The 26780-nt window shown below is 37.8% G+C and overlaps 1 protein-coding gene across 3 annotated transcripts in view; it reads right to left on the bottom strand.

Annotated features, from left to right (window-relative positions):
* The window catches only part of AAGAB (alpha and gamma adaptin binding protein), a 107076-nt gene that overhangs the window by 4261 nt on the left and 76035 nt on the right, over positions 1–26780 (bottom strand). For all 3 annotated transcript variants that reach the window (XM_037833605.1, XM_037833607.1, XM_037833606.1), the window contains one exon: positions 12675–12771. In XM_037833605.1, coding sequence (XP_037689533.1) covers positions 12675–12771 — 97 coding nt within the window. The remainder of the gene's footprint in view (positions 1–12674; positions 12772–26780) is intronic.

Raw genomic sequence — 26780 nt, 5'->3', positions numbered from 1 at the left:
TGTTTTCAATTAGAACCCCTATTAATTCTCCACTCTAGGGCCAGCACCTCTAGGACATCTTCTCTGACTTCCCCAGTTCCTTAGAATTATTCCCATTCCTGAAGCTTATAGAACTGTCTTAGCACTTGTATATGCAACTTTTTTTTAAATTCAGTTTTATTGAAATATATTCACATACCTGTGTATACAACTTTGTATTCAGCATTTCTTCACCACTACCATATAAATAGTGTTACAATAAGAGAGTTTACTTTTTATGGAACCACTAAGAATTTTAACTTACTTGATTCCATTGCTTCTTTGCAATAACCCTGTAAGGAAAGATTTGCTATCCTTGTCTTACAAAAAAGGAACCAAGACCCAGAGGTTAAATAATATATTCAAGTTCATATCACTACTAGTGCTAGAGCCAAGAACCCAGGTATATAGGACTCCAAAAGCCCACAAGTTTACTACACTATAAGTCCTGTCTCTACATTGGACTGTAAGCTCTTTAGAACAAGGGTAATGACTTTTAATTCTTTGCATCTACCCCAATGCCATAACAGATAATTTGGTGTCAAAAATGTATTTTATTTGATAAATTTGCTTTAGTTCAATAGACATGTGATACAGGCAGTTAGTATATAGGGCTGGAGATAAAAATCTGTGATTTATCTGTGTATAAATGGTAACTGAGTTGTGGATGTGAACAGAATCCCTTACGAAAACACAGATTTAGAAGAGGAATTTAGATGGAGCCTGAAGAATGGCAATATATAAAAGCCAGGGAGAGGAGAGTAATCAATCAAAGAAAGAGGAGTAATAACCAGAGAAGTAGAAGGAAAACTAGTCGACATTGTGTTGGGTGAGTCAAGAGAAGAGAATGCTCAAAGAGGGAATGATCCGTAATATTGAATGCTGCCAAGAGGTCAATCCACGACAACGATTGTTAAATATTGACTAGATATAGTGGTGTGAAGGTCAATGATGGCCTTGACTAAGAGCTGTTTTGATAGTATAATGGAGACAAGAGCCAGAGGTGGTGAGATGAGCAGTGAATGGAAGGTAAGCAATAGACATAAGTTTAGTCAAGAGGTAGGGAGGGTGATTTGGAGTTGAGGAAGTGTTTAGTTTTCACTGGTTTGTGTTTGTTACTTTTTATTTGGAAATAATTTTAGTCTTACAAAAAAGTTGCAAAAATACTGCACAGAGTTCCCAAATACCATTTACTCAACTTCTCACAGTGTTACCATATTATATAACTATTGTACAATTACAAAAATCAAGAACTTACTATTGGTACAACTACAAACTTTTGGTACAAACTACAGACTTTATTCAGACTTCACCAGCTTCCCCACTAAAGTCTTTTTCTTTTTTTGTCCAAGGATCCAATGCAGGATCCTACGCAGAATTTGGCTGTCAAGTCTCCTTAGTCTCTTTTTTTTTTAATTTTTTAATTTTTTTATTTTAAATAATTTCATTGAGATATATTCACATACCACGCAGTCATACAAAACAAATTGTACATTCGATTGTTCACAGTACCATTACATAGTTCTACATTCATCACCTAAACCAATCCCTGACACCTTCATTAGCACACACACAAAAATAACAAGAATAATAATTAAAGTGAAAAAGAGCAATTAAAGTAAAGAACACTGGGCGCCTTTGTCTGTTTGTTTGTATGTTTCCTTCCCCTATTTTTCTACTCATCCATCCATAAACTAGACAAAGGGGAGTGTGGTCCTTATGGCTTTCCCAATCCCACTGTCACCCCTCATAAGCTACATTTTTATACAATTGTCTTCGAGATTCATGGGTTCTGGGTTGTAGTTTGATAGTTTCAGGTATCCGCCACCAGCTACCCCAATTCATTAGAACCTAAAAAGGGTTGTCTAAAGTGTGCGTAAGAGTGCCCAGCAGAGTGACCTCTCGGCTCCTTTTGGAATCTCTGCCACTGAAGCTTATTTCATTTCCTTTCACATCCCCCTTTTGGTCACGATGTTCTCCATCCCACGATGCCGGGTCTACATTCCTCCCCAGGAGTCATATTCCACGTTGCCAGGGAGATTCACTCCCCTGGGTGTCTGATCCCACATAGCAGGGAGGGCAGTGATTTCACCTTTCAAGTTGGCTTAGGTAGAGAGAGAGGGCCACATCTGAGCAACAAAGAGACATTCGGGAGGAGGCTCTTAGGCACAATTACAGGGAGGCCTAGCCTCTCCTTTGCAGCAACAGTCTTCCCAAGGGTAAATCCTGTGGTAGAGAGCTCAGCCCATCAAACCACCAGTCCCCTATGTCTGTGGTCATGTCAGCAAACATCGAGGTGGGGTAGGCCAATACCCCTCCCTGCATTCTCCACAGGCTCCTCAAGGGGGCTCTACATATTTTTTTTCCTTGTTTTTAACTTTTTTTTTCAAATCAACTGTATGAAAAATAAAAAAATAAAAAAAAAGATTAAAAAAAAAAACATACACTAAAAGAACATTTCAAAGAGATCATAACAAGGGAGTAAGAAAAAGACAACAAACCTAAGATAACTACTTTACTTCCAACATGTTCCTACTCTACCCCAAGAAAGTTACTTAATATAGCAACATTTCTGTGAACTTGTTCCTACTATACCCATCAGAAATTAACAGACCATAGTCATTCCTGGGCATTCCCAGAACGTTAAATTTACCCACGATAGCTTATCTGTTCTTCTTGTACTGTTCCCCCTTCCTTAATTGCTCTCTATTGCTAGTTCCCCTACATTCTACATTATAAACCATTTGTTTTACATTTTTCAAAGTTCACATTAGTGGTAGCATATAATATTTGTCTTTTTGTGCCTGGTTTATTTCGCTCAGCATTATGTCTTCAAGGTTCATCCACGTTGTCATGTGTTTCACGAGATCGTTCCTTCTTACTGCCATGTAGTATTCCATCGTGTGTATATACCACATTTTATTTATCCACTCATCTGTTGAAGGACATTTGGGTTGTTTCCATCTCTTGGCAATTGTGAATAATGCTGCTATGAACATTGGCGTGCAGATATCTGTTCGTGTCACTGCTTTCCGATCTTCCGGGTATATACCGAGAAGTGCAATCGCTGGATCGAATGTTAACTCTGTATCTAGTTTTCTAAGGAACTGCCACACTGACTTCCAGAGTGGCTGAACCATTATACATTCCCACCAACAATGAATAAGAGTTCCAATTTCTCCACATCCCCTCCAGCATTTGTAGTTTCCTCTTTGTTTAATGGCACCCACTCTAATCAGTGTGAGATGGTATCTCATTGTGGTCTTAATTTGCATCTCTCTAATAGCTAGTGAAGCTGAACATTTTTTCATGTATTTCTTGGCCATTTGTATTTCCTCTTCAGAGAACTGTCTTTTCATATCTTTTGCCCATTTCATAATTGGGCTGTCTGTACTATTGTCATTGAGTTGTAGGATTTCTTTATATATGCAAGATATCAGTCTTTTGTCAGATACATGGTTTCCAAAATTTTTTTCCCATTGAGTTGGCTGCCTCTTTACCTTTCTGACAAATTCCTTTGAGGTACAGAAACTTCTAAGCTTGAGGAGTTCCCATTTATCTATTTTTTCTTTTGTTGCTTGTGCTTTGGGTGTAAAGTCTAGGAAGTGGCCGCCTAATACAAGGTTTTGAAGATGTTTTCCTACATTATCTTCTAGGAGTTTTATGGTACTGTCTTTTATATTGAGATCTTTGGTCCATTTTGAGTTAATTTTTGTGTAGGGTGTGAGGTAGGGGTCCGCTTTCATTCTTTTGGATATGGATATCCAACTCTCCCAGCCCCATTTGTTGAAAAGACCATTATGACTCAGTTCAGTGACTTTGGGGGCCTTATCAAAGATCAGTCAGCCATAGATCTGGGGGTCTATCTCCGAATTCTCAATTCATTGATCTATATGTCTATCTTTGTGCCAGTACCATGCTGTTTTGACAACTGTGGCTTTATAATAAGCTTCAAAGTCAGGGAGTGTAAGTCTTCCCACTTGGTTTTTCTTTTTTAGAGTGTCTTTAGCAATTCGAGGCATCTTCCCTTTCCAAATAAATTTAATAACTAGCTTTTCCAAGTCTGCAAAGTAGGTTGTTGGAATTCTGATTGGGATTGCATTGAATCTGTAGATGAGTTTGGGTAGAATTGACATCTTAATGACATTTAGCTTTCCAATCCATGAACATGGAATATTTTTCCATCTTTTAAGGCCCCCTTCTATTTCTTTTAGTAGAGTTATGTAGTTTTCTTTGATTAGGTCTTTTACATCTTTGGTTAAGTTTATTCCTAGGTACTTGATTTTTTTTAGTTGCTATTGAAGATGGCATCTTTTTCTTGAGTGTCTCTTCAGTTTGTTCATTTCTAGCATATAGAAACATTACTGATTTATGTGCATTAATCTTGTATCCCGCTACTTTGCTAAATTTGTTTATTAGCTCTAGTAGCTGTATCGTCGATTTCTCAGGGTTTTCCAGATATAAGATCATATCATTTGCAAACAATGACAGTTTTACTTCTTCTTTTCCAATTTGGATGCCTTTTATTTCTTTGTCTTGCCGGACTGCCCTGGCTAGCACTTCCAGCACAATGTTGAATAACAGTGGTGACAGCGGGCATCCTTGTCTTGTTCCTGATCTTAGAGGGAAGGCTTTTAGTCTCTCACCATTGAGTACTATGCTGGCTGTGGGTTTTTCATATATGCTCTTTATCATGTTGAGGAAGTTTCCTTCAATTCCTACCTTTTGAAGTGTTTTTATCAAAAACGGACGTTGGATTTTGCCAAATCCTTTTTCAGCATCTATTGAGATGATCATTTGATTTTTCCATTCGAATTGTTAATGTGTTGTAATACATTGATTGATTTTCTTATGTTGAACCATCCTTGCATGCCTGGAATGAACCCCACTGGGTCATGGTGTATGATTTTTTTCATGTGTCTTTGGATTCGATTTGCAAGTATTTTGTTGAGGATTTTTGCATCTCTATTCATTAGGCAGATTGGCTGTTAGTTTTCCTTTCTTTTAGCATCTTTGCCTGGTTTTGGTATTAGATTAATGTTAGCTTCATAAAATGAGTTAGGTAGTGTTCCATTTTCTTCAATGTTTTGAAAGAGTTTAAGTAAGATTGGTATCAGTTCTTTTTGGAAAGTTTGGTAGAATTCCCCTGTGAAGCCATCTGGCCCTGGGCATTTATTTGTGGGAAGCTTTTTGATGACTGATTGGATCTCTTTGCTTGTGATGGGTTGGCTGAGGTCTTTTATTTCTTCTCTGGTCAGTCTAGGTTGTTCACATGTTTCGAGGAAATTGTCCATTTCCTGTACATTATCCAGTTTGTTGCCATACAGTTGTTCATAGTATCCTCTTATAATTTTTTTAATTTCTTCAGGATCTGCGGTTATGTCACCTTTTTCATTCATTATTTTGTTTATATGGGTCTTCTCTCTTTTTGATTTTGTCAGTCTAGCTAGGGGCTTGTCAATCTTGTTGATCTTCTCAAAGAACCAACTTTTGGTGATATTTATCCTCTCTATTGTTTTTTTGTTCTCTATGTCATTTATTTCTGCTTTAATCCTTGTTATTTCTTTTCTTGTACTTGGTTTAGGATTGGTTTGCTGTTCATTTTCTAGCTTCTTCAGTTGATCCATTAGTTCTCCGATTTTGGCTCTTTCTTCCTTTTTAATATATGCGTTTAGTGCTATAAATTTCCCCCTCAGTACTGCTTTTGCTGCATCCCATAGATTTTGGTATGTTGTGTTCTCATTTTCATTCGTCTCTATATATTTAGCAATTTCTCTTGCTATTTCTTCTCTAACCCACTGATTGTTTAGGAGTGTGTTGTTTAACCTCCAGGTATTTGTGAATTTTCTAAGTCTCTGATGGTTATTGACTTCTAATTGTATTCCATTATGGTCAGAGAATGTTCTTTGAATAATTTCAATCTTTTTAAATTTATTGAGCCTTGTTTTATGTCCCAGCATATGATCTATTCTGGAGAAAGTTCCGTGAGCACTAGAGAAGTATGTGTATCCTGGTGATTTGGGATGTAATGTTCTATATATGTCTGTTAAATCTAATTCATTTATCAGATTGTTTAGGTTTTCAATTTCCTTATTCGTCTTCTGTCTGGTTGATCTATCTATAGGAGAGAGTGATGTGCTGAAGTCTCCCACAATTATTGTGGAAACATCAATTGCTTCCTTTAGTTTTGCCAGTGTTTCTCTCATGTATTTTGTGGCACCTTGATTGGGTGCATAAACATTTACGATTGTTATTTCTTCTTGTTGAATTGCCACTTTTATTAGTATGTAGTGGCCTTCTTTGTCTCTCAAAACATCCCTGCATTTAAAGTCTATCTTATCTGAGCTTAATATTGCTACACCTGCTTGCATGAAATATTTTTTTCCATCCTTTCACTTTCAATTTCTTTGTGTCCCTGTGTCTAAGATGAGTCTCTTGTATGCAACATATTGATGGTTAATTTTTTTAATCCATTCTGCATATCTATATCTTTTAATTGGGGAGTTTAATCCATTTACATTTAACGTTATAACCGTGAAGGCATTTCTTGAATCAGCCATCTTAGGCTTTGGTTTATGTTTGTCAGATATATTTTTCCCCTCTCTCTATTAATATCCTTTAATGTACCCATGCCGAATCTCTTTAGTACTGAACCTTTCTCCAAGTCTCTCTCTCCTTTCTTTGTTTCTCTGTCTGTAGGGCTCCCTTTAGTATCTCCAGTAGGGCAGGTCTCTTGTCAGCAAATTCTCTCAGCATTTGTTTGTCTGTGAAAAATTTAAGCTCTCCGTCAAATTTGAAGGAGAGCTTTGCTGGATAAAGAATTCTTGGTTGGAAATTTTTCACACTCAGAATTTTCAATATATCATGCCTCTGCCTTCTTTCCTCCATGGTGGCTGCTGAGTAGTCACTACTTAAGTCTTATGCTGTTTCCTTTGTATATGGTGAATTGCTTTTCTCTTGATGCTTTCAGAACTTGCTCCTTCTCTTCCGTGTTTGACAGTGTGATCAGAATATGTCTTGGAGTGGGTTTATTTGGATTTATTCTATTTGGAGTTAACTGAGCATTTATGATTTGTGTATTTATGGTGTTTAGAAGATTTGGGAAGTTTTCCCCAATAATTTCTTTGAATACTCTTCCTAGACCTTTACCCTTTTCTTCCCCTTCTGGAACACAATGAATCTTATATTTGGACGTTTTATATTATCTATCATATCCCTGAGGTCCATTTCGATTTTTTCGATTTTTTTCCCCATTTTTTCTTTTGTGCTTTCATTTTCCATTCTGTCATCTTCCAGGTCACTGATTCTTTGTTCAACTTCCTCTAGTATTGTACTATGAGTATCCAGAATCTTTTTAATTTGGTCAACAGTTTCTTTAATTTCCATAAGATCATCTATTTTTTTATTTAGTCTTGCAATGTCTTCTTCATGCTCTTCTAGGGTCTTCTTGAAATCCTTTGTATCCTGTACTGTGGTCTCATCATTCATCTTTAGTTCTTTGATTAGTTGTTCTAGGGACTGTGTCTCTTCTGATCTTTTGATTTGGGTGTTTGGGCTTGGGTTATCCATATCATCTGGTTTTTCATATGCTTTAGAATTTTCTGTTGTTTTTGGCCTCTTGGCATTTGCTTAACTTGATAGGGTTCTTTTAGGATTTGTAGACCAATTGAAATCCTTATCTCTAATTTATTAGATCTGTAGCTTCGTGGTGTACACTTTCTCTAACTAACCAGCAGGTGGCGTCCACGAGCCACCTGTTCTCCACAAGCCAGTTCTCCCCTGCTTTGCCTTTGTGGTGAGTGGGGGAGTGAGTCTTGTGGGGTCCAATTGGTGTACCAAGCTTGCATGTGTAGTTGGTGTTGCCCGCCCTGTATATGGGGCATGTGTCTGGGAGGTCAGGGAGTGGGGGTGGCTCTAACAATCAAATCTCCCTGGTGTTCCTGGAGTTTTAAAGCTGCTGCAATAGTCTAATCCTTCAGTTCAGTGCTGCCACAGTTTGTCTCTGCCACTGACCCACAAGTCCTTGGTACTGGCGTATGGCCCCTGAGACTTGTGAGTGGGTCCCTCTTCCAGGCTGTGCACCCCCTGGTCCTCTGTTGAGGGATGACTGTGCTATGTCACAGGTGAGTGACGTCCCCCCAGGGAGGTTCTGGGCTGCTGGGCTGTGTAGAGAAGCTCCCAGTCTGCTGAAAGGATGGCTGAATGGCGCTTTGTTAATTCACACTGCTCCACCTTCCCAACTCTGGGACAACCAGCTGAGGGTGCAGGGATGGCTAATGTCCACACCCAGTTTTGTGGTGTGTGCCTGTTATTTGAAGCACTTCTGTCACACTGGGTTGTCTGGGGCAGCTCTGGGCTATGGGGCTGGTGACAGGCAGGAGTGTTTCCTGTCCACCAGGATGATGGCTGTGAGCGGACACCCCCCTTTTCTTGGAAGTTGTGGTGTTTAGTGAATTTTCTCAGCCACTGGATTATTGCCTTTTGTCTCAGAGCTCTCTTGGTTCTGCTCTTGTCTTGACCTGCCCAAATTGTAAGTCTTTGAGGCTTTCTCTATTGGGCTTCTTAGAGTAATTGTGTTAGAAACAGAAAAAAAAAGATTAAAAAAAAAAAAAAAAGCCCTCCTCACAGATCTAATGGGTTATTGAGATACTAAGAGACAAAGCAATTAGGGCCATTAAGGAAAGATCCAGGGGGCAGAGAGATCAGTTTTTCTTCTGGATTTGCATATGACCCTCAGGGCCTGAGCTCTGCCCTTCCCCTTTCTATGTTCACCAGAACTCCAAAAAGCCTCAGCTTTTATTTTTGAGTTTTTCTGGATGTTTTTTGCTATGCCTATCTCCTCTCTGCTGGGCTGGCTGCTCTCAGATTCTCTGTTGTCTGGTCTCAGTCTATCTATGGTTGGAGTTTGGATCGGTAGAATGAGTTTCGGATAAGAGCTGCCACTGCAGTTCTCCCTTCCCCTTCCCAGTGCTGACGGCCCCTCCTCCCACAGGACCGAGCCTGGCAGGGAGGGGCGTGGGTCCCCTGGCCGCAAAAACTTACAGATTTCACTGATCTCAGCAGTTCGACCTGTTCATGAGTGTTGTATGAAGTATGCCCAAAGTCAAATTGCTTTGCGGTGTCCAGTCCATGCAGTTCCTGGCTTTCTACCTACTTTCCTGGAGGAGTAACTAAAACATACAGCTCACCAATCCGCCATCTTGCCCCGCCTCCCTCCTTAGTCTCTTCCAATTTGTGAGAATCCCCTAGTCTATACTTGTCCTTCACGAACCAACACTTTTGAAGAGTACTGGTCAGTTATTTTATATAATGGGATTACCTTATGTTTTCTTATTAGTACAGTAAGGTCATACACTTTTGACAAGGATACCACAGGGGTAACGTGCCTTATCAATGCATCATACTGGTGATAGGGGGTGGGGGCATGATGTGACATGCCTTATTACTGGTGATGTTAACCTGAATCACTTGGTGAGAGTGGTGTCTGCCTGTTTCTCCAATGAAAGTCACTATTTCCCTCTTTGTAATAAATAAATAAATATCTTGGAGGAGATACTTTTAAACTATACAAATATTCTGTTTCTCCTCAAACTTTCAGCCACTGATTTTAGCATCTTTCAATGGTTCTTGCCTGTAACAGTTATTACTGTGATTTTTGCCTAAGTGATTTTCTCTTTCCTTCATGCTTTCTACATTTATTAATTGGAATCCTTCTGTAGGAAAGAACAGTCCTTTCTCCCCCATTTATTTATATATTCAATTATCTATTTATATTAGTATGGAGTCATGGATATTTTACTTTATGGATTATAATCCAATACACATGTGATTTATTCTGCTGGTCAAATTGTCCCAGCTTTGCCCACTGGAAGCTCTTCCAGGTTGGTTCCTGTGTCAACATGACCCCATTCTTTTTTGGGCACTTTCTTACTTTCTGGTACCACAAAATCCTCTAGGCTCATCTTACGTTTTCCCTGCCTAGTCCTGGAATCAACCACCTCCCCAAAGAACACTGGTTCCTTTTATTGGAGAATGGTATTAAGAAACCAAGATCTGTGTACTAGTTGTATCCATTAATAACGAGATGCTGTTGCTTCTAGACCTTCTCAGTGGAAACAGCTAGGAAATATATGTATGTTAACTACTAATATATGTATCCACACATGTGGATAAACTTATAAATAAATCTCTATTTTTCTATCATTCTAACTGTAAGACTATTTAAAAATCCATGAGTTCACACTGCCCTCCCCCCTACGTGGGGCATGACTCCCAGGGGTATAAGTCTCCCTGAAAATGAGGTACATGACTCCCAGGGATGAGCCTGGCCCTGGCATCATGGGACTGAGAATGCCATCTTGACCAAAAGGGGGAAAAGAAATGAAACAAAATAAAGTTTCAGTGTCAGAGAGATCTGTAAATAGAGTCAAGAGGTCAATCTGGAGGTTATTCTTATGCATTATAGAGATATTCCTTTTTTGTTTGTAGTGTATTAGAATACCTGGAAGGAAATACCTGAATCTGTTGAACAACAATCCACATGACTTGATTTTTGATGATAATTGTATAATTATATAGCTTTTATTGTGTGATAGTAAAAACCTGGTGGCTGACACTCCCTTTACCCAGTGTATAGGCAGATGAGTAATAAAATAATCACACAAAATATATAAACAATACAGGGGGATAAACGGTATGAGATGGCTTGGGTGTTCTTTTTTATTTGTATTTTTTTTTCTTTATTTTAGAGTAATGAAAATATTCTAAAATTGCCTGTGGCAATGAATGCACAACTATATGATGATACTGTAAGCCACTGATTGTATACTTTGGATGGATTATATGATATGTGAGAATATTTCAATAAAATTGCACTAAAAAAAAATCAGAAAACTACAGATATCGAGTTACCCTTCGATTCAGCAATTTCACTTCTTGGTATATACCCAGGAGATCTGAAAGCAGTGAGTGACACGAACAGATATTTGCACACTGATGTTCATAGCAGCATTATTCACAATTGCCAAGAAATGGAAACAACCCAATGTCCTTCAACAAATTAGTGGATAAACAAAATGTGGTATATATACACGATGGAATACTATGCAGCAGTAAGAAGGAACGAGGTCGTGAAACATATGACAACATGGATGAATCCTGAAGACATAATGCTGAGTGAAATAAGCCAGGCACAAGAAGAGAGATATTGTATGTTACCACTAATGTGAACTCGGTGAAAAATGTAAAATAAATGTTTTATACTGTAGAATGTAGGGGACCTAGAGATAGACAGCAACTAGTGAAACAGGAACGATAATCTAATAACAGATAATCTATTGAGTGTAATCTTAATGTTATGGGAAAGCTCAGGAATGATTATGGTTTGTAAATTTTCTTGGGCATGGTAGGAACATGGTGGAAGCAATGTAATTATTTTAGGTTATTTGTTTTTCTTATTTCTTATTAAAAAAAAAAAATTTAAAAAAAAATCCATGAGACCATACTGATACCTTCCATTCCAATCCTGTACCACTGGTTCATCCCAGCCTGTCCCTTTCCTTATTTGTAATGCAGTTCTCTGACAGTGAGAAACATGGCACTTGTTATCTAAAATACATTTTCTTTTTTTTTTCAACCCTAATACTTACATATGGTAATTTTAGATTTGCTAACCCATATTCCTGTGGGAAACAAATTTACTAAGTAGAGTTCAATAGCTGTGTTGTTTTTGTCATTATAGTATCCAGTCAGAATACTGTTTTCCCAAATTATTTAGATAAGTTCTTGTCTTCTCTACTCCTTTCAGTGTGGTTGATGGTTTGTTGTAATGGCAGAGACTTTGACAGGTTTTAAAAGCCAATAGGAAGGAGCCAATTGAGAGGACAAGGTGGAATAGGTTAGATAGAAAAGGGATTTTAGTAACTTTTTCTTCTTCATATGTTTCTATAATAACTTTAGTTTTCTACATGTATTATTTAATGATCAGGAAAAAATAGTTTAAACATTTATTATTACAGCACGTATGTCCTATGCGGTATAAAGAGAAAGTGGGGATATCAGTAGCTCCCCAACAGAAGTACATTTATAGTTATCGTCAGCTAAGTTCCTTGGTTTCCTGGCTTTTGAACAGCAGAATAGATTCTAGTTCTAATTTCAGGACTTTCTTGCTAGGTACCCTTGGACAAGTTACTAAACTGCTGTAGGCTTCACCTTCATATCTGTACAGTAACTTCTCTGCCAAACTTCATTTTTAAAGCAGAAAGTGGACATAAAATAACTTTAAAAGAACGCAAAAGAGCTTGAAATATAAGCTGTACTATTCCTATCACCATTTATTCTAACTACTGTTAAATACCATTAAAAAACTGCATAATATGGAGATAAAAAGCTGTTTCACCACCTGGTTCCGTCTGTCTTAGCTAAAATGATCTGAATCAAGACCCTGCTGAAAGAATCATGGGGAAAATGATGCACATGCATTTGTTACGTATTTATTCTTCCTCCTTTTTCTGATAGCCATCTGCAAGGCTCATACTCTTTTGGGGTGCACTATGAATTTTCCTCCCTTCTCCATGTGTAGTCAATTTTCCACTAATGATTTATGCCCAGATACCTATTCCAAGTTCCACAGAGCAGTAGCCAAAGAAGGAACTTACCTACAGTACTATCAACCTGGGCAGCGGCTGTGTTAGATGCACCACCCTGATGATCCAAGAGGGGTTCCGTCCTATCTGCTGCTGGCAAATGGGGCAGCTGTTGAGGAAAATATGCACAGTAACAACTTAATAGTAGGCTTCTTCAGAGTGAAGTCCAAAAGAGCATACATTTTACTCTCTGGTTGGCTTCAGAGAAAGAGAAATAGGAGTTAGAGGCAAGGAGAAAGAAGAGGGATTAATATCACATTAAGAAATAAAGGGCTAGACTTCCAGTCAACCAGGATGGTAGTAAAGATGCTCCATGATGCCGTTCCCCCATAGAATCTTTGAAAAACTAGTAAAAATGGCAGAGCTATCTTCCACACAACTCCAAAAAACAGGTAAAGGGCTGCAGTGACTGGGGGAGGGCTGAATCAAGAAAACACAGCTTTAAAAGAAGCTTCTAGTGTCCTTGCTGGTGCTGCCCTGACTCGTCCCCAGCATACTGTGAAGCCAGCCTGAGCTCCCACTGTGGACTCCTGGCCTGGAGGGAGCAGAGTCACCACTATGCACATACTAGGGTGCCTGTATGGCCATACCAATCTATCCATGGCAGCCTGAAAATCTAGACCAGGAAATTCTAGTTTGTCCTCCCAGAACTTGCCCTGCAGGCAAAAGGAGCCTTCAGACAGCTGAAGCAGTATAAGAAACAAGTAAGTCTAAGTGGCCTGGGGAAAGAAAAACCAGTTTTAAGACACAATTGAGCACCTGATAAGGGAGGGAGTCTGTCAAACATAGTGGAGGAGACATTCAATTTCTTATAGATGGGGAATTCCTAAGGCCAAAGTGAGCAGAAGCACAGGACAAGACAAAGACTCAGAAAAGACTGAGAGAACCCTGCACATCACATATACTTCAGACTGATCTTCTTGATAGGAAGGCAAAACTCTGAAACACAGCACCAGCCAAAACAGCCAATTTGCAAAGACTATGAAAGGTGCTTTTTGCAATGGTTGGTTGTTACCACCACACTCAAGGAAATCTCTGTCATAGCAGCAGCTGGATGCAAACTTAAGGAACAGAGAGCTCAGGGAAAACATCCCAGAATTCACACTTTAAAATATTAAAATGTACAGTGTGCAACAAAAGGTTACAAGACAAAGAAACAGGAAATAATGGCCCTATCAAAGAATGAGATAAAAATCTAGAAACCGTCAATGAAAAAAACCAAACTCTGAATATTCCAAAGACTTTTAAAAAAATGATACTAAACATGCTCAAGGGGATGAAGGAAAACACAGAGAAAGAACTAAAGGATATCAAGAAAACAATGAGTGAACACTATGAGAACCTCAATACAGATATTTTTAAAAGGAACCAAACAGAAATCTTGGAGTTGAAGACTAGAATAACTGAAGTGAAAAGTTTCCTAGAGGGTTTCAACAGCAGACTGAAGCTAGCAGAAGAAAGAACCACTGAACTTGAACACAATAAATACACTTGAAATGAGTCAGAGTGAGGAACAGTAAGAAATTAGAACGAAAAGAAGTAAACAGAGCCTAAGAGACCAGTGAAACAACATCAAGCACACCAATATACATTATGGGAGTCCCAAAAGATAGGCTGAAGGGGGAAGAAGGAATATTCAAAGAAATAATGGTAGAAAACTTCCCAAATTTAATGAAAGACATGAATATGCACATTCAAGAAACCCAGGGAACCTCAAACAGGATTAACTCAAAGAGAACCACATCCCTATAGTAGTAGTCAAACCATTCAACACCAAGGACAAGGAGCAAGTCTGAAAGCTGCAAGAGAAAAGCAACATGTTATATACAAGAGAGCCCCATAAGATAAAACAATCATTTCTCATCAGAAATTATGGAGGCAAGAAGGCAGTGGGATGAATTAATTTCAATGCTGAAAGAAAACAACTGCCAGCCAAGAATTTTATATCTGGCGAGACTGTCTTTCAAAATTGAGGGAGAAAATGGCCACAGTATGCCATGCACATTACCAAAAGTAGTCCCCAAATACCTAGGTCCCTACCTGAGATTCTACAAAAGATTTCACTAAGTTTTATCTCTCAGAAACTTAAATCCATCGGAGTGTTCCAATGCCAGACAAGTCCTAAAACCCAGAGGTAGCAGCCTCTTTAAGAACAACAATCAGATGCAGTCCCCTTCCCCATACTGTTGATACCCCCTTTCAATATGAACAAGTTAGGGTGGTCACTGCCTAGACACCCCTGAAGATGGAAAAAGAGATTAAGTGAGAGGAAGGGGTAGCAACAAACAAGATAAGATTTAACAAAGGCCTATGAACACTAAAACTTTATATAAACATATATATAAATATATATATTTATTTTTAGAGGCTAGGGTACTATAATAGCTGGAAGGAGGGTAAATGACATGGTGGAACTGTAACCTATATTCTTTGAAATTTGGTCTATAGCTACTTGTTGAATTGTGCTTTGAAAGTCTTCACCTTTCTGTATATACCCTATATTGCATAATAAGGAAAGAACTGAAACTGTGGAACTGTAAACATAACAATTTTAGAAATTACCTATATAACTGCTTGTTGAGCTGTACATCAAAAGTTAACACCTTTCTGTATGTATGTTTTACAATAATGGAAATAGCTGAAGTTGTGGAACTGTGACCCATGACATTCTTTGAAATTTGTTCCCTAACTACTTGTTAAAACATACTTTGAAAGTTATCACAGTTATGTATATATATTAAGGTTCACAACTTTAAAAAATGCAACAAAAAAACGAGGGAGAAATTAAGACATTCCCAGATAAAAAAAAAAAGCTGAGGAAGTTCGTCACCATTAGCCCTGCCAAGCAAATAATGCTAAAGGGAATTCTTCAGACTGAAAGGAAAGGGTACCAGATAGTGTACTGAAGAATAAAGAAATAAAGACTTCCAGTAAAGGTAACCTTATGGGAAATTATAAATGCAAGTACTGTAGTATTATATTGTTTGGTATGTGACTCCACTTCTTACTCCTTACAGGTTCTAAAACACAAATGCATACAAAGTAATGATAAAACTATGGTTTTGAACATATACTGTATAAAGATACAATTTGTATAAAGTAAAACAAAATGGTGGAGGGATGATGGGGTATAGACACACTATGTATCTATATGATATTATAATTAAGCTGATATCATGCCAAATATGATTGTTATACATTTAGGATGTTAAATTTTAGCTCCATGATAATCACAAACAAAATATATGAAAAATTTATACAGAGGGAAATGAGAAGCAACTCAAAATAGCACACTACAAAAAAAAGTCAAATAAATATGAAAGTAGATATTAATGGAAGAATTGAGGGACAAAAAAGATAAAAGATTAGTAATACCAAATAGCATAATGGCAGAAGAAAGTCTTGAATAGTTATTTTAAACATAAATAGATTACACACCCCAGTCGAAAGGTAGAGATTGGCAGAAGGCCCATCTATATACTATCTATAAGATACCTTAAATTCAAAGACACAAGTAGGGTGAAAATAAAAGGATGAAAAAAAACAAAACAAAACATACCATGCAAACAGTAATAAAAGAGAGCTGGGGTAGTGTGCTGGTTTGAATCTGTTATGTACTCCAGAAAAGACTATGTTAATTTAATTCATTCTTGTGGGGACAGACCTATCATGCGTGGGACTTTTTGGTTAGGGTACTCCAATTGAGATGTGACCCAGCCAATTCAAGGTGGGTCTTAGTCCTTCACTGGAGTCCACTATGAGAGGATAAAAGGCAGAGACATTTTGGAGAGGGCTCAGAGAAGCTAAGAGAGAAAAATGCCCAGAGATATTTTGGAGAGAGAGAGCCATATTGAAACTAGATCTTGGGAGTGAAGGACCAGCAGATGACTTCCCATGTGACACAGGACCCCTGGATGCCATTGGCCTTTCTTTCAGAGAAGTTATTGTCCTATTGATGCCTTAATTTGGATATTTTCATGGCCTTAGAATTGTGAATTGTAACTTAATAAACCCCCATTGTAAAAGTCAATCCATTTCTAGTATATTGCATTCCGGCAGCTTCAGCAAATCAAAACAGGTAGCTACACTGATAGGTAAAATTGACATTATGTCAAAAACTGTTACAAGAGACAAAGAAAGTCACTATATACTGATAAAGGGGTCAATTCAATATAAATATATATGCACCTAGCAGAACCCCAAAATATATGAAGCAAATATTGACAGATATGAAGGGAGAAAAGATGGTTCTACATTAATAGTAGGAGACTTCAATACACCACTTCCAATAATAGATAGAACAACTAGAAAGAAGATCAATAAGGATACAGAAGACTTAAAAGATACTATAAATCAACCAAACCTAGCAGACATATATAGAACACTTCACCCAATAGCAGGGAATACATATTCTCTAGTGCATATGGTACATTCTCTAAGATGGACCATGTATTAGATCACAAAACAAGTTTCAATAAATTAAAATAAATTTAAAATGATGAAATCATACAATGTATCTTCTCCAACCACAATGGAATGAAACCAGAAATCAATAACAGCAGAACTGGGAAATTCACAGAAATGTAGAAATTACAGAATCAAACTATCAGTGGGTCAAGGAATAAATCACAAGGGAAATTAGAAAATAGTTTGAGGTGAATACAAATGAAAACACAACATACCAAAACTAATGGATGCAGCAAAAGCAGCCCTGAGAGGGAAATTTATAGCTCTAAATGCTTACATTAAAAGAGAAGATCTCACATTGGAGACCTAACTTCATAATGGGAAGCTCTTGAAAAAGAAGAACATATAAATATAAAGCAAGCAGGAGAAGGAAATAAAGATTAGAGAGGAGAGAAATGAAACATTTAAAAACAATAGAGAAAAATCAACAAAACCAAAAATTGGTTCTTGAAAAGATCAATAAAATTGATAAACCTTTTGCTAGACTCTCAAAGAAAAAGAGAGGACACAGAAATTAAAAGGATTATAAGAGGATACTATGAACAACTGTACACCAACAAATTAGGTAACTTACATGAAATGCACAAATCCCTAGAAACAAATTACCCACACTGACTCAAGAAGAAATAGATCTCAAAAAGAAAAATAACAAGACATTGAATCAGTAATCAAAAACATCCCAACAAGGAAAAGCCCAGGACCAGATGGTTTCACTGGTGACTTTTACAAAACATCACAAGAAGAATTAACCACCAGCCATTCTCGAGCTCTTCCAAAAAAATGAAGAGGAGAGAACACTCCCTAACTCATTCTATGAGGCCAACATCACCCTAATACCAAAGCCAGATAAAGATAACCCACGAAAAGAAAATTAACAAATATGTCTTATGAACATGAGATCCGCAATAAATGTCAGCAAACCCAATCCAACAACACATTAAAACAATTACACACTATGATCAAGTGGGATCTATCCCAGGTATGCAAGGGTGGTTCAACACAAGAAAATGTAATGTACTACACCAATAGAACAAAGGACAAAAATCACATATTTATCTCAGTTGATGCAAAAGTCACGTTTACCTCAGCTGATGCACAAAATCCAACACCTATTTTGATATTTAAAAAAAAAAGAAAAGAAGAAAGAAAGGAAACTCAGAAAGCTAAGAATACAAAATCACCAGGGAAAAATCAGTAGTATTTCCATATACCAGTAATGAACAACCGAAGAAAAAAAATAAAGAAAAAAATTCCACTTACAATAGCAACTAAAAGAATCAAATATCTAGGAATAAATTTAACCAAGAATATAATGGGCTTACGAGCAAAACCAGAAAATACCGCTGAAAGAAATCAAAGACCTAAATAAATGCAAGGACACTCTGTTCATGGATTAGAAAGCTAAATATTGCTAAGATGTCACTTCTTCCCAAAGCAATTTGTGATTCATTGCAATCCCAATCAAAATTCCAACAGCCTTCTTTGCAGAAATGGAAAAGTCAATCATTAAATGTTTATGAAAAGATAAGGGGCTCTGAATAGCCAAAGCAATCTTGAAAAAGAAGAAAAAAGTTAGGCAATTCACATTTCTCAATCTAAAAACTTATTACCAAGTCCCAGTAAGCAGAACAGCACGGTACTGGCACAAGGACATACAGACCAATGTAAAAGAATTGAGACTTCAGAACTCAACCCTCACATTTATGGCTGATTCTTTTTTTCTAATACAGTTTTATTGAGATATATTCATATACCCTACAGTCATCCACAGTGTACAATTATTCATAGTACCATCATATAGTTGTCCATTTATCACCAGAATCAATTTTTGAACATTTCCCTTAAAAAAAAAAAAAAAAAAAGTTAAAATGAACACCTAAAACTTTCCACTCCTCCCATTCCACCCATCTTTCATTTAGTTTTTGTCCCCATTTTACTACTCATCTGGATAAAGGGAGCGTGAGCCACGAGGTTTTCACAATCATACCATGTAAGCTATATAGCTATGCAATTGTCTTCAAGAATCCAGGCTACTGGGTTGCAGTTCAACAGTTTCAGGTTGTTCTGGTTTGCTAACGCTGTTGTTTTGCAAAACACCAGAAATGGACTGGCTTTTATAAAGGGGGTTTACTTCGTTACAAGGTTACAGTCTTAAGGCCATAAAAGGTCCAAGGTAAGGCATCAACAACCAGGTACCTTCACTGCAGATGGCTGATGGCGTCCAAAAACCTCTGTTAGCTGGGAAGGCAGATGGCTGGCGTTTGCTTCCTCCCAGGTTGTGTTTCAAAATGGTGTTCTCTAAAATGTTGCTCTTGGGGTGTTCTGTCCTCTCTTGGCTGCAGCTCCTTTTCAAAATGTCACCCTCAGTTGCTCTGAGGTCCTCTGTGAACTCCTTTACCGGACTCCAGTGATCCAATTAACACCCTGAATGGGCAGGGTAACACCTCCATGGAAATTATCCAATCAAACGGTTCACTCACAGTTGATTGAGTCACATCTCCACAGAAACTCTCAAAGAATTCCAATCTAATCAACACTAATACCTCTGCCCTAACAAAATTGCATCAAAGATAATGGCATTTTGGGGGACATAATCCATCCAAACTGGCACACAGGTATTTCCTTCTAGCTATTCCAATACAGTAAAAACTAAAAAGGGATATGTATATAGTGCATAAGAGTGCCCTCCAGAGTGGCCTCTCGACTCCATTTGAAATCTCTCAGCCACCAAAACTTATTGTGTTTCTTTTCACTTCTCCCTTTTGGTCAAGAAGATTTTCTCAATCCCACAATGCCGGGTCCAGGCTCATCCCCAGGAGTCATGTCCCATTTTGCCAGGGAGACTTATACTCCTGGGAGTCATGTCCCACATAGGGGGGAAGGCAGTGAGTTCACCTGTCACATGGGCTTAAAGAGAGAGAGAAGCCACATCTGAGCAACAAAGAGGTTCTCTGGGAGAGACTCTTAGGCACAATTATAAGTAGGTTTAGCCTCTCCCTTGCAGTAACAAACTTCACAAGGGCACACCTCAAGACAGAGGGCTTGGCCTACTAAATTGTTAGTCCTCAATGTTTGTGAGAATATCAGTAATAACCCAGGTGGGGAAGTCCAATTTTTTTGCATTTTTCCCCATTTCCTCAGGGTGTCCCTGCAAACATATTTTCATTCTCTGCCCAAATTACTTTGGGATGTATCAGGATTTCACACTAACCTGTACAAACCTACCAGATCTCACTTCCTATTCAAAGTTCCATGTAAGTATGGTGTTTGAATAAACTGACTGTACTTGTTAAATTATTTAGTGTGCTGGAGAAAAATATAGATTTTGCACCAAATAAACATCTCTTTCCTTTGTCTCACACAGAAGTTGAAGTTTTATAACACAGTCAATATTGTCTTTTACACTTTGGCCTGATTTGCCTTAGTCCTAATCAGATATGCTTCATTCATATCTCTAACTGAAGTCTGAACTCTTTTTCAGCTTTTTTAAACAGTTGTTGTATGAGGTAAACTGACATTCATAGCTGGTATCACTCTGATACCCAAAGTTCCAGAGACCGACCAGTTTATACACAAAGAGCTCAGCATCTCAGAATTTAGAGACAACCATCACAACTCAGGAATAGATGTGATTGCTGTAAGAGGTTACAATCTAGGGACCATTACAATAAGCATTCCCCTGATAAGCTGTGCTCTAAGATTATATTCTCAGCATTTACACATTATAGTTAGTCCATATTAGTAAGGCATTATATTGGTTGTCTTTTTGTTTCTGGTGTACTTCACTCAAAATGCTGTCCTCATGATCCATTCACCTAGTTGCATGTCTCACAGCTTCATTCCTTCTTACAGCTGCTCAATATTCTATTATATGCATACACCACAGTTCACCATTCTGTTCATCAGTCAATGTACTCTTAGGCCACCTTTATCCATTGCAAGTTTGTGAATATTGTCACAAAAAACACTAGTATGCAAATGTCCATTCATGTTCCTGCTCTCAGATCTTCCAAGCGTATACTCCATAATGTGGTTGCAGGACATTATGGCACCCACATACTTAACTTCTTGTGGAACCACCACACTGTCCTCCAGATAGGTTACACCATTCTACTTCCCCACCAACAGTAAATAGGTACCTCCCTCTCTCCATGATTTCTCCAGGACTTGTATCCCCCATTTGTATTTTTCCCTGCAATTATTCATAGAGATGGATTCATGTACCATACAATCATCCACAATGTACAACGAATTGTTCACAGCACCATCATATAGTTACGCATTCATCACCACAATCAGCACTTGAATATATTCATTACTTCAAAAAATGTTTTAAGAATAAAAAAGATAAAAAAATTAAAATACCATACAATACAATGTAATAATAATGTCTGACAAAACACCACTACCAAGAATCCCATACCCCTCCCTCTCATAGACATTTAGCTTTGGCATATTGCCTTTGTTACATTTAATAGAAGCATATTACAATGTTACTGGTTAGCCATAGACTACAGTTTGCTTTGATGAGATTTTTCCCCAGTACCATCCATTTTCAACACCTTGCAAGGTTGACATTCATTTGTTCTCCCACATGTAACATTTTTATATTTGTACATTTAGTCACCAGCATTGACCACTCTAGGTTTCACTAAGTTATACAAACCCAGTCTTTATTGTCTATCTTTCCTTCTTGTGTCATACTTGCCCCTAGCACTCCTCTTTCAGCTTTACTCACACACATCTTTGTTCAGTGTACTTACAATATTGTGCTACCATCACACAGTATTATGCTACCCATTTCTGGATCTTTCTGGATCTATACAATCAATCCTGCTGAACATTCTATTCTCCTTTAGCATTAAATGCCCAATCTATACCCTCTTTCTATCTCCTGATAATCTGTGTTCTCAGCTTTTGACTCACAAAGTTTGCTCATTAATGTTAATTCATATTAGTGAGACCATACGGTGTTTGTCCTTTTGTTTCTAGCTAACTTTGCTCAATATAACGTCCTGAGGGTTCATCCATGTTATTATATGTTCTGTGACTTTGTTCTGTCTTACAGTTGCATAATATTCCATTGTGTGTATATACCACAGTTTGTTTATCCACTCATCTGCTGATGGACATTTGGGCTGTTTCCATCTCTTGGCAATCGTGAATAATGCTGTTATAAACATCGGTTTACAAATGTCCATTCGTGTGTTAGCTTTCAGTTCCTCTGAGTATATATCTAGCAATGGAATAGCTGGATCATATGGCAGTGCTATACTTAGCTTCCTGAGGAACTGCCACACTGCCTTCCAGAATGGTTGCACCAATTTACATTCCCACCAACAGTGAATAAGTGTGCCTCTTTCTCCACATCCTCTCTAGCACTTGTAATTTTCTGTTTTATTGATAATGGACATTCTAGTAGGTGTGAGATGATATTTCATTGTGGTTTTGATTTGCATTTACCTAACAGCCAGTGAAGTAGAGCATCTTGTCATTTATTTTTGAGCCATATGTATTTCCTCTTCAGAAAATTATCTGTCCATGTATTGCCCATTTTTTAAATTGGGTTGTTTGTCTTTCTGTTGTTGAAGTGTAGGATCTTTTAATATATTCTGGATATCAAACCCTTATCTGATATGTGGTTTCCAAATATCATCTCCCATTGTGTAGGCTGCTTTTTTACTTTTCTGACAAAGTCCTTTGATGTACAAAAGTGTTTAATTTTGAGGAGATTCCATTTATCTGTTTTTTCTTTGATTGCTCACTCTTTGGGTACAAGGTCTAGGAAACCACCTCCTATCACAAGATGTGTAAGATATTTCCCTACATTTTCTTCTAAAATCTTAGGGTCTTAGTGCTAATGTTTAGGTCTTTGATTCATTTCAAGTTAATTTTTGTATAAGGTGTGAGACAGGAGCCCTTTTCCATTCTTTTGGATATAGATATCCAGTTCTCCAAACACCATTTATTGAAGAGGCTGCTCTGTCTCAGATAGCTGATTTCTGATAGGGGTGTCAAGTCCATTCAATTGGGAAAGAATAATCTCTTCAATAAATGGTACAGGCAAAAGAGTAAAGGTGGACCTCTATCTCATACCATATAAAAAATCAACTCAAAATGGATCAAAGACCCAAATTTAAGAGCCAGAACTATCAAATTCCTAGATGAAAGCATGGGGAAGCATCTTCAGGGCCTTGTGTTAGGCAATGGTTTCTTACATTTTATACCTAAAGCACAAGCAACAAAAGAAAAAAAAATAGATAAATGGGACCTCAACAAAATAAACTTTCAGGCCTCAAAGTTCTTTGTCATGAAAGTAAAATGGGGACACACAATGGGAGAAAATACTTGGAAATCACATATCCAATAAAGGTTTAATACCCAGACTAAACAGAAATCCTTCAACTCAGTAACAAAACAACAAACAACCCAATTAAAAAATGAGCAAAAGATTTGAATAGACATTTCTCCAAATACGATATACTAATGGCCAAAAAGCACATAAAAAGATGTTCAACATCATTAGCCATTAGGAAAATGCAAATCAAAACCACAATGAGGGAACAAGAGTGACATAAGATGGCAGCCACCACAGAATTGGGAGTAAAAGTCCCCCACAATGTCTGACTGTTGGAAGAACTCAAAGAAGGCCAGAAAGGAGTAGGAGGTGGCACCATTAGCTGGGGTTTAGAAAATGATGACATGACACTTATGAGATGGATGGGGTGATAACTGGGCCTCCAAGAACAATTTATAAAAATCGAATATACAGCCTTAAAATAGAATGTGGGACATATAAAACCCAAAGAATAACACAGTTGAAGTAAGCACTGCCTTCACAGTAATAAAAATGAACGATAATGGATTACGCTCCTCAATCAAAAGACAATATTGGCACAATGGATAAAAAAGCATTACCCAATGATATGTTGTTTACAAGAGTCTCACCTTAGACCCAAAGACACTGTGCCAGTTTGAATGTATTGTGTCCCCCGAATGCCATTATCTTTGTGGTCTTGTGGGACAGACGTTTTGGTGCTGGTTAGATTTGCTTGGAATGTGCCCCACCCAGCTGTGGGTGGTGACTTTGGTGGGATACTCCCATGGAGGTGTGATCCCACCCATTCAGGGTGGGCCTTGATCAGTGGAGCCATATAAAACATGCTGACTCAAAGAGACTGAAGGGAGTGCAGCTGTGAGTGACATTTTGAAGAAGAGCAAGCTTGCTAGAGAGGAACGTCCTGGGAGAAAGCCATTTTGAAATCAGAACTTTGGAGCAGACGCCAGCCACGTGCCTTCCCGGCTAACAGAGGTTTTCTGGACGCCATCGGCCATCCTCCAGTGAAGGTACCCGATTACTGATGTGTTACCTTGGACACTTTATGGCCTTAAGACTGTAACTGTGTAGCCAAATAAACCCCCTTTTTATAAAAGCCTATCCATCTCTGGTGTTTTGCATTCTGCAGCATTAGCAAACTAGAACAGACACAAATAGGTTGAAAGTGAAAGGTTGAAAAAAGATACCCCATGAAAATAGTATCCAAAAAAGAGCTGGGGTAGCCATACTAAATCAAACAAAACAGACTTTAAATGCAAAAATGTTATAACAGACAAAGAAGGACATTATATATTAATAAAAGGGGCAATCAACCAAGAAGAAATAGCAAATATAAATACTTATGTACCTAACCAGGGTGCCCTGAGTATATAAGGCAGACACTGGCAACACCGAAGGAAGAAAGACATCTCTACAATAATACTGGAGACTTCAATACACCACTCTCATCAATAAATAGAACATCTAGACAGAAGATGAATAAGGAAAGAGAGAACTTGAATAATATGATAAATGAACTAGACCCAAGAGACATTTACAGAACAGTGCACCGCCAAACAGCAGGATATACATTCTTCTCAAGTACTCATGGATCCTTCTCCAAGAGAGACCACATGCTGGGCCACAAAAAAGGTCTCAATGAATTTAGAAAGACTGAAATTACACAAAGTGATTTCTCTCATATAATAGAACGAAGCCAGAAATCAATAACATCGGAGAACTGGAAAATTCACAAGCATAGTGAGGTTAAACAACACACTCTTAAACAATCAGTGGGTCAAACAAGAAATTACAAGAGAAATTAGAAAATATCTCAAGAGGAAAGAAAACAATAATGCAACATACCAAAACTTATGGAATGCAGTGAAGGCAGTGCTGAGAGGGAAATGCCTACATTAGAAAAAGGAAAGAAATCATAAAGATTAGGGCAGAAATAAATGAAATTGAGAATTAAAAAACAATAGGATCAACAAAATCAAAAGCTGGTTATTTGAAAAAAAATCAATAAAACTGACAAACTCTTAGCTAGACTGATTAGGAAAAACAGAAAAAAAAAAAAAAAAAGAGAGAGAAGATGCAAATAAATAAAATCAGAAATGAGAGGGGGGACATTACTCCTGACCTCACAGAAATAAAAAAGATCGTAAGAGAAGCCTATGGACAACTGTATGCCAACAAACTAGACAACTGAGATGAAATGGACAATTTCCTAGAAACACAAGAACAACCTACACTGACTCTAGAAGAAATAGAAGACCTCAACAGATGAATCACAAGTAAAGAAATTGAAATGGTCATCAAAATCTTCCCAATAAAGAAAATTCCAGGACCAGATGGCTTCACAGGTGAATTCTACCAATCATTCCAAGAAGAATTAATACCAATCCTGCTCACTCTTCCAAAAAACTGAAGAGGAAAGAATACTCTCTAACTCATTCTATGAAGTCAACATCACCCTAATACCAAAGCCAGAAAGATAAGACAATAAAAGAAAATTACACCCCAATTCCTGTAATGAATATAGATTCAAAAATCTTTACCAAAATACTAGCAAATCAAATCCAACAGCATATTAAAAGAATTATACACCATGATTAAGTGGGATTTATCCCAGGTATGCAAGGGTACTTCAATACAACAAAATCAATTAATGTAACACACATTAACAGAATGAAGGGGGAAAACTACATGATCACTTCAATTGACACAGAAAAGGCATTTGACAAAATCCAGCATCCATCCTTGATAAAAACATTGTAAAAGATAGGTATAGAAGGAAACTCCCTCAGAAAGACAAAGGGTATTTATTGTACTGGATTCTATATATTATGTTCCCCAGGAAAAGCCATATTCTTTAACGCAGTATTATGGGGGAAGATGTATTAGTGTTGATTAAGTTGGAACCTCTGGATTAGGTTGTTTCCATGGAGATGTGAACCACCCAACTGTAGGTGGTAGCTCTGATTAGATAATTTCCATGGAGGTGTGGCCCCGCCCATTCAGCATGGGCCTTGATTAGTTCACTGGAGCCCTACAAAAGCTCAGACAGAAGGAGTGCACTGCTAGCTGCAGCTGAGACACATTTTGAAGATGGCCAATGGAAGATGACACTGATATTTTGGAGAATGCCATCCTGAAATGCAATCTGGGAGCAAGGAGACGCCAGCCACATGCCTTCCGAGCTAACAGAGGTTTTTCAGATGTCATTGACCATTCTCCAGTGAAGGTACTCTGTTGTTAAGGGTGTACCTTGGACACTTTATGGCCTTAAGACTGACTGTAACTTTGTAACCAAATAAACCCCCTTTATAAAA

Source organism: Choloepus didactylus, chromosome 4 (assembly GCF_015220235.1).
Source record: "Choloepus didactylus isolate mChoDid1 chromosome 4, mChoDid1.pri, whole genome shotgun sequence".
Classification (NCBI taxonomy): Eukaryota; Metazoa; Chordata; class Mammalia; order Pilosa; family Megalonychidae; genus Choloepus; species Choloepus didactylus.
This window is presented reverse-complemented; position numbering and strand designations above follow the sequence as displayed.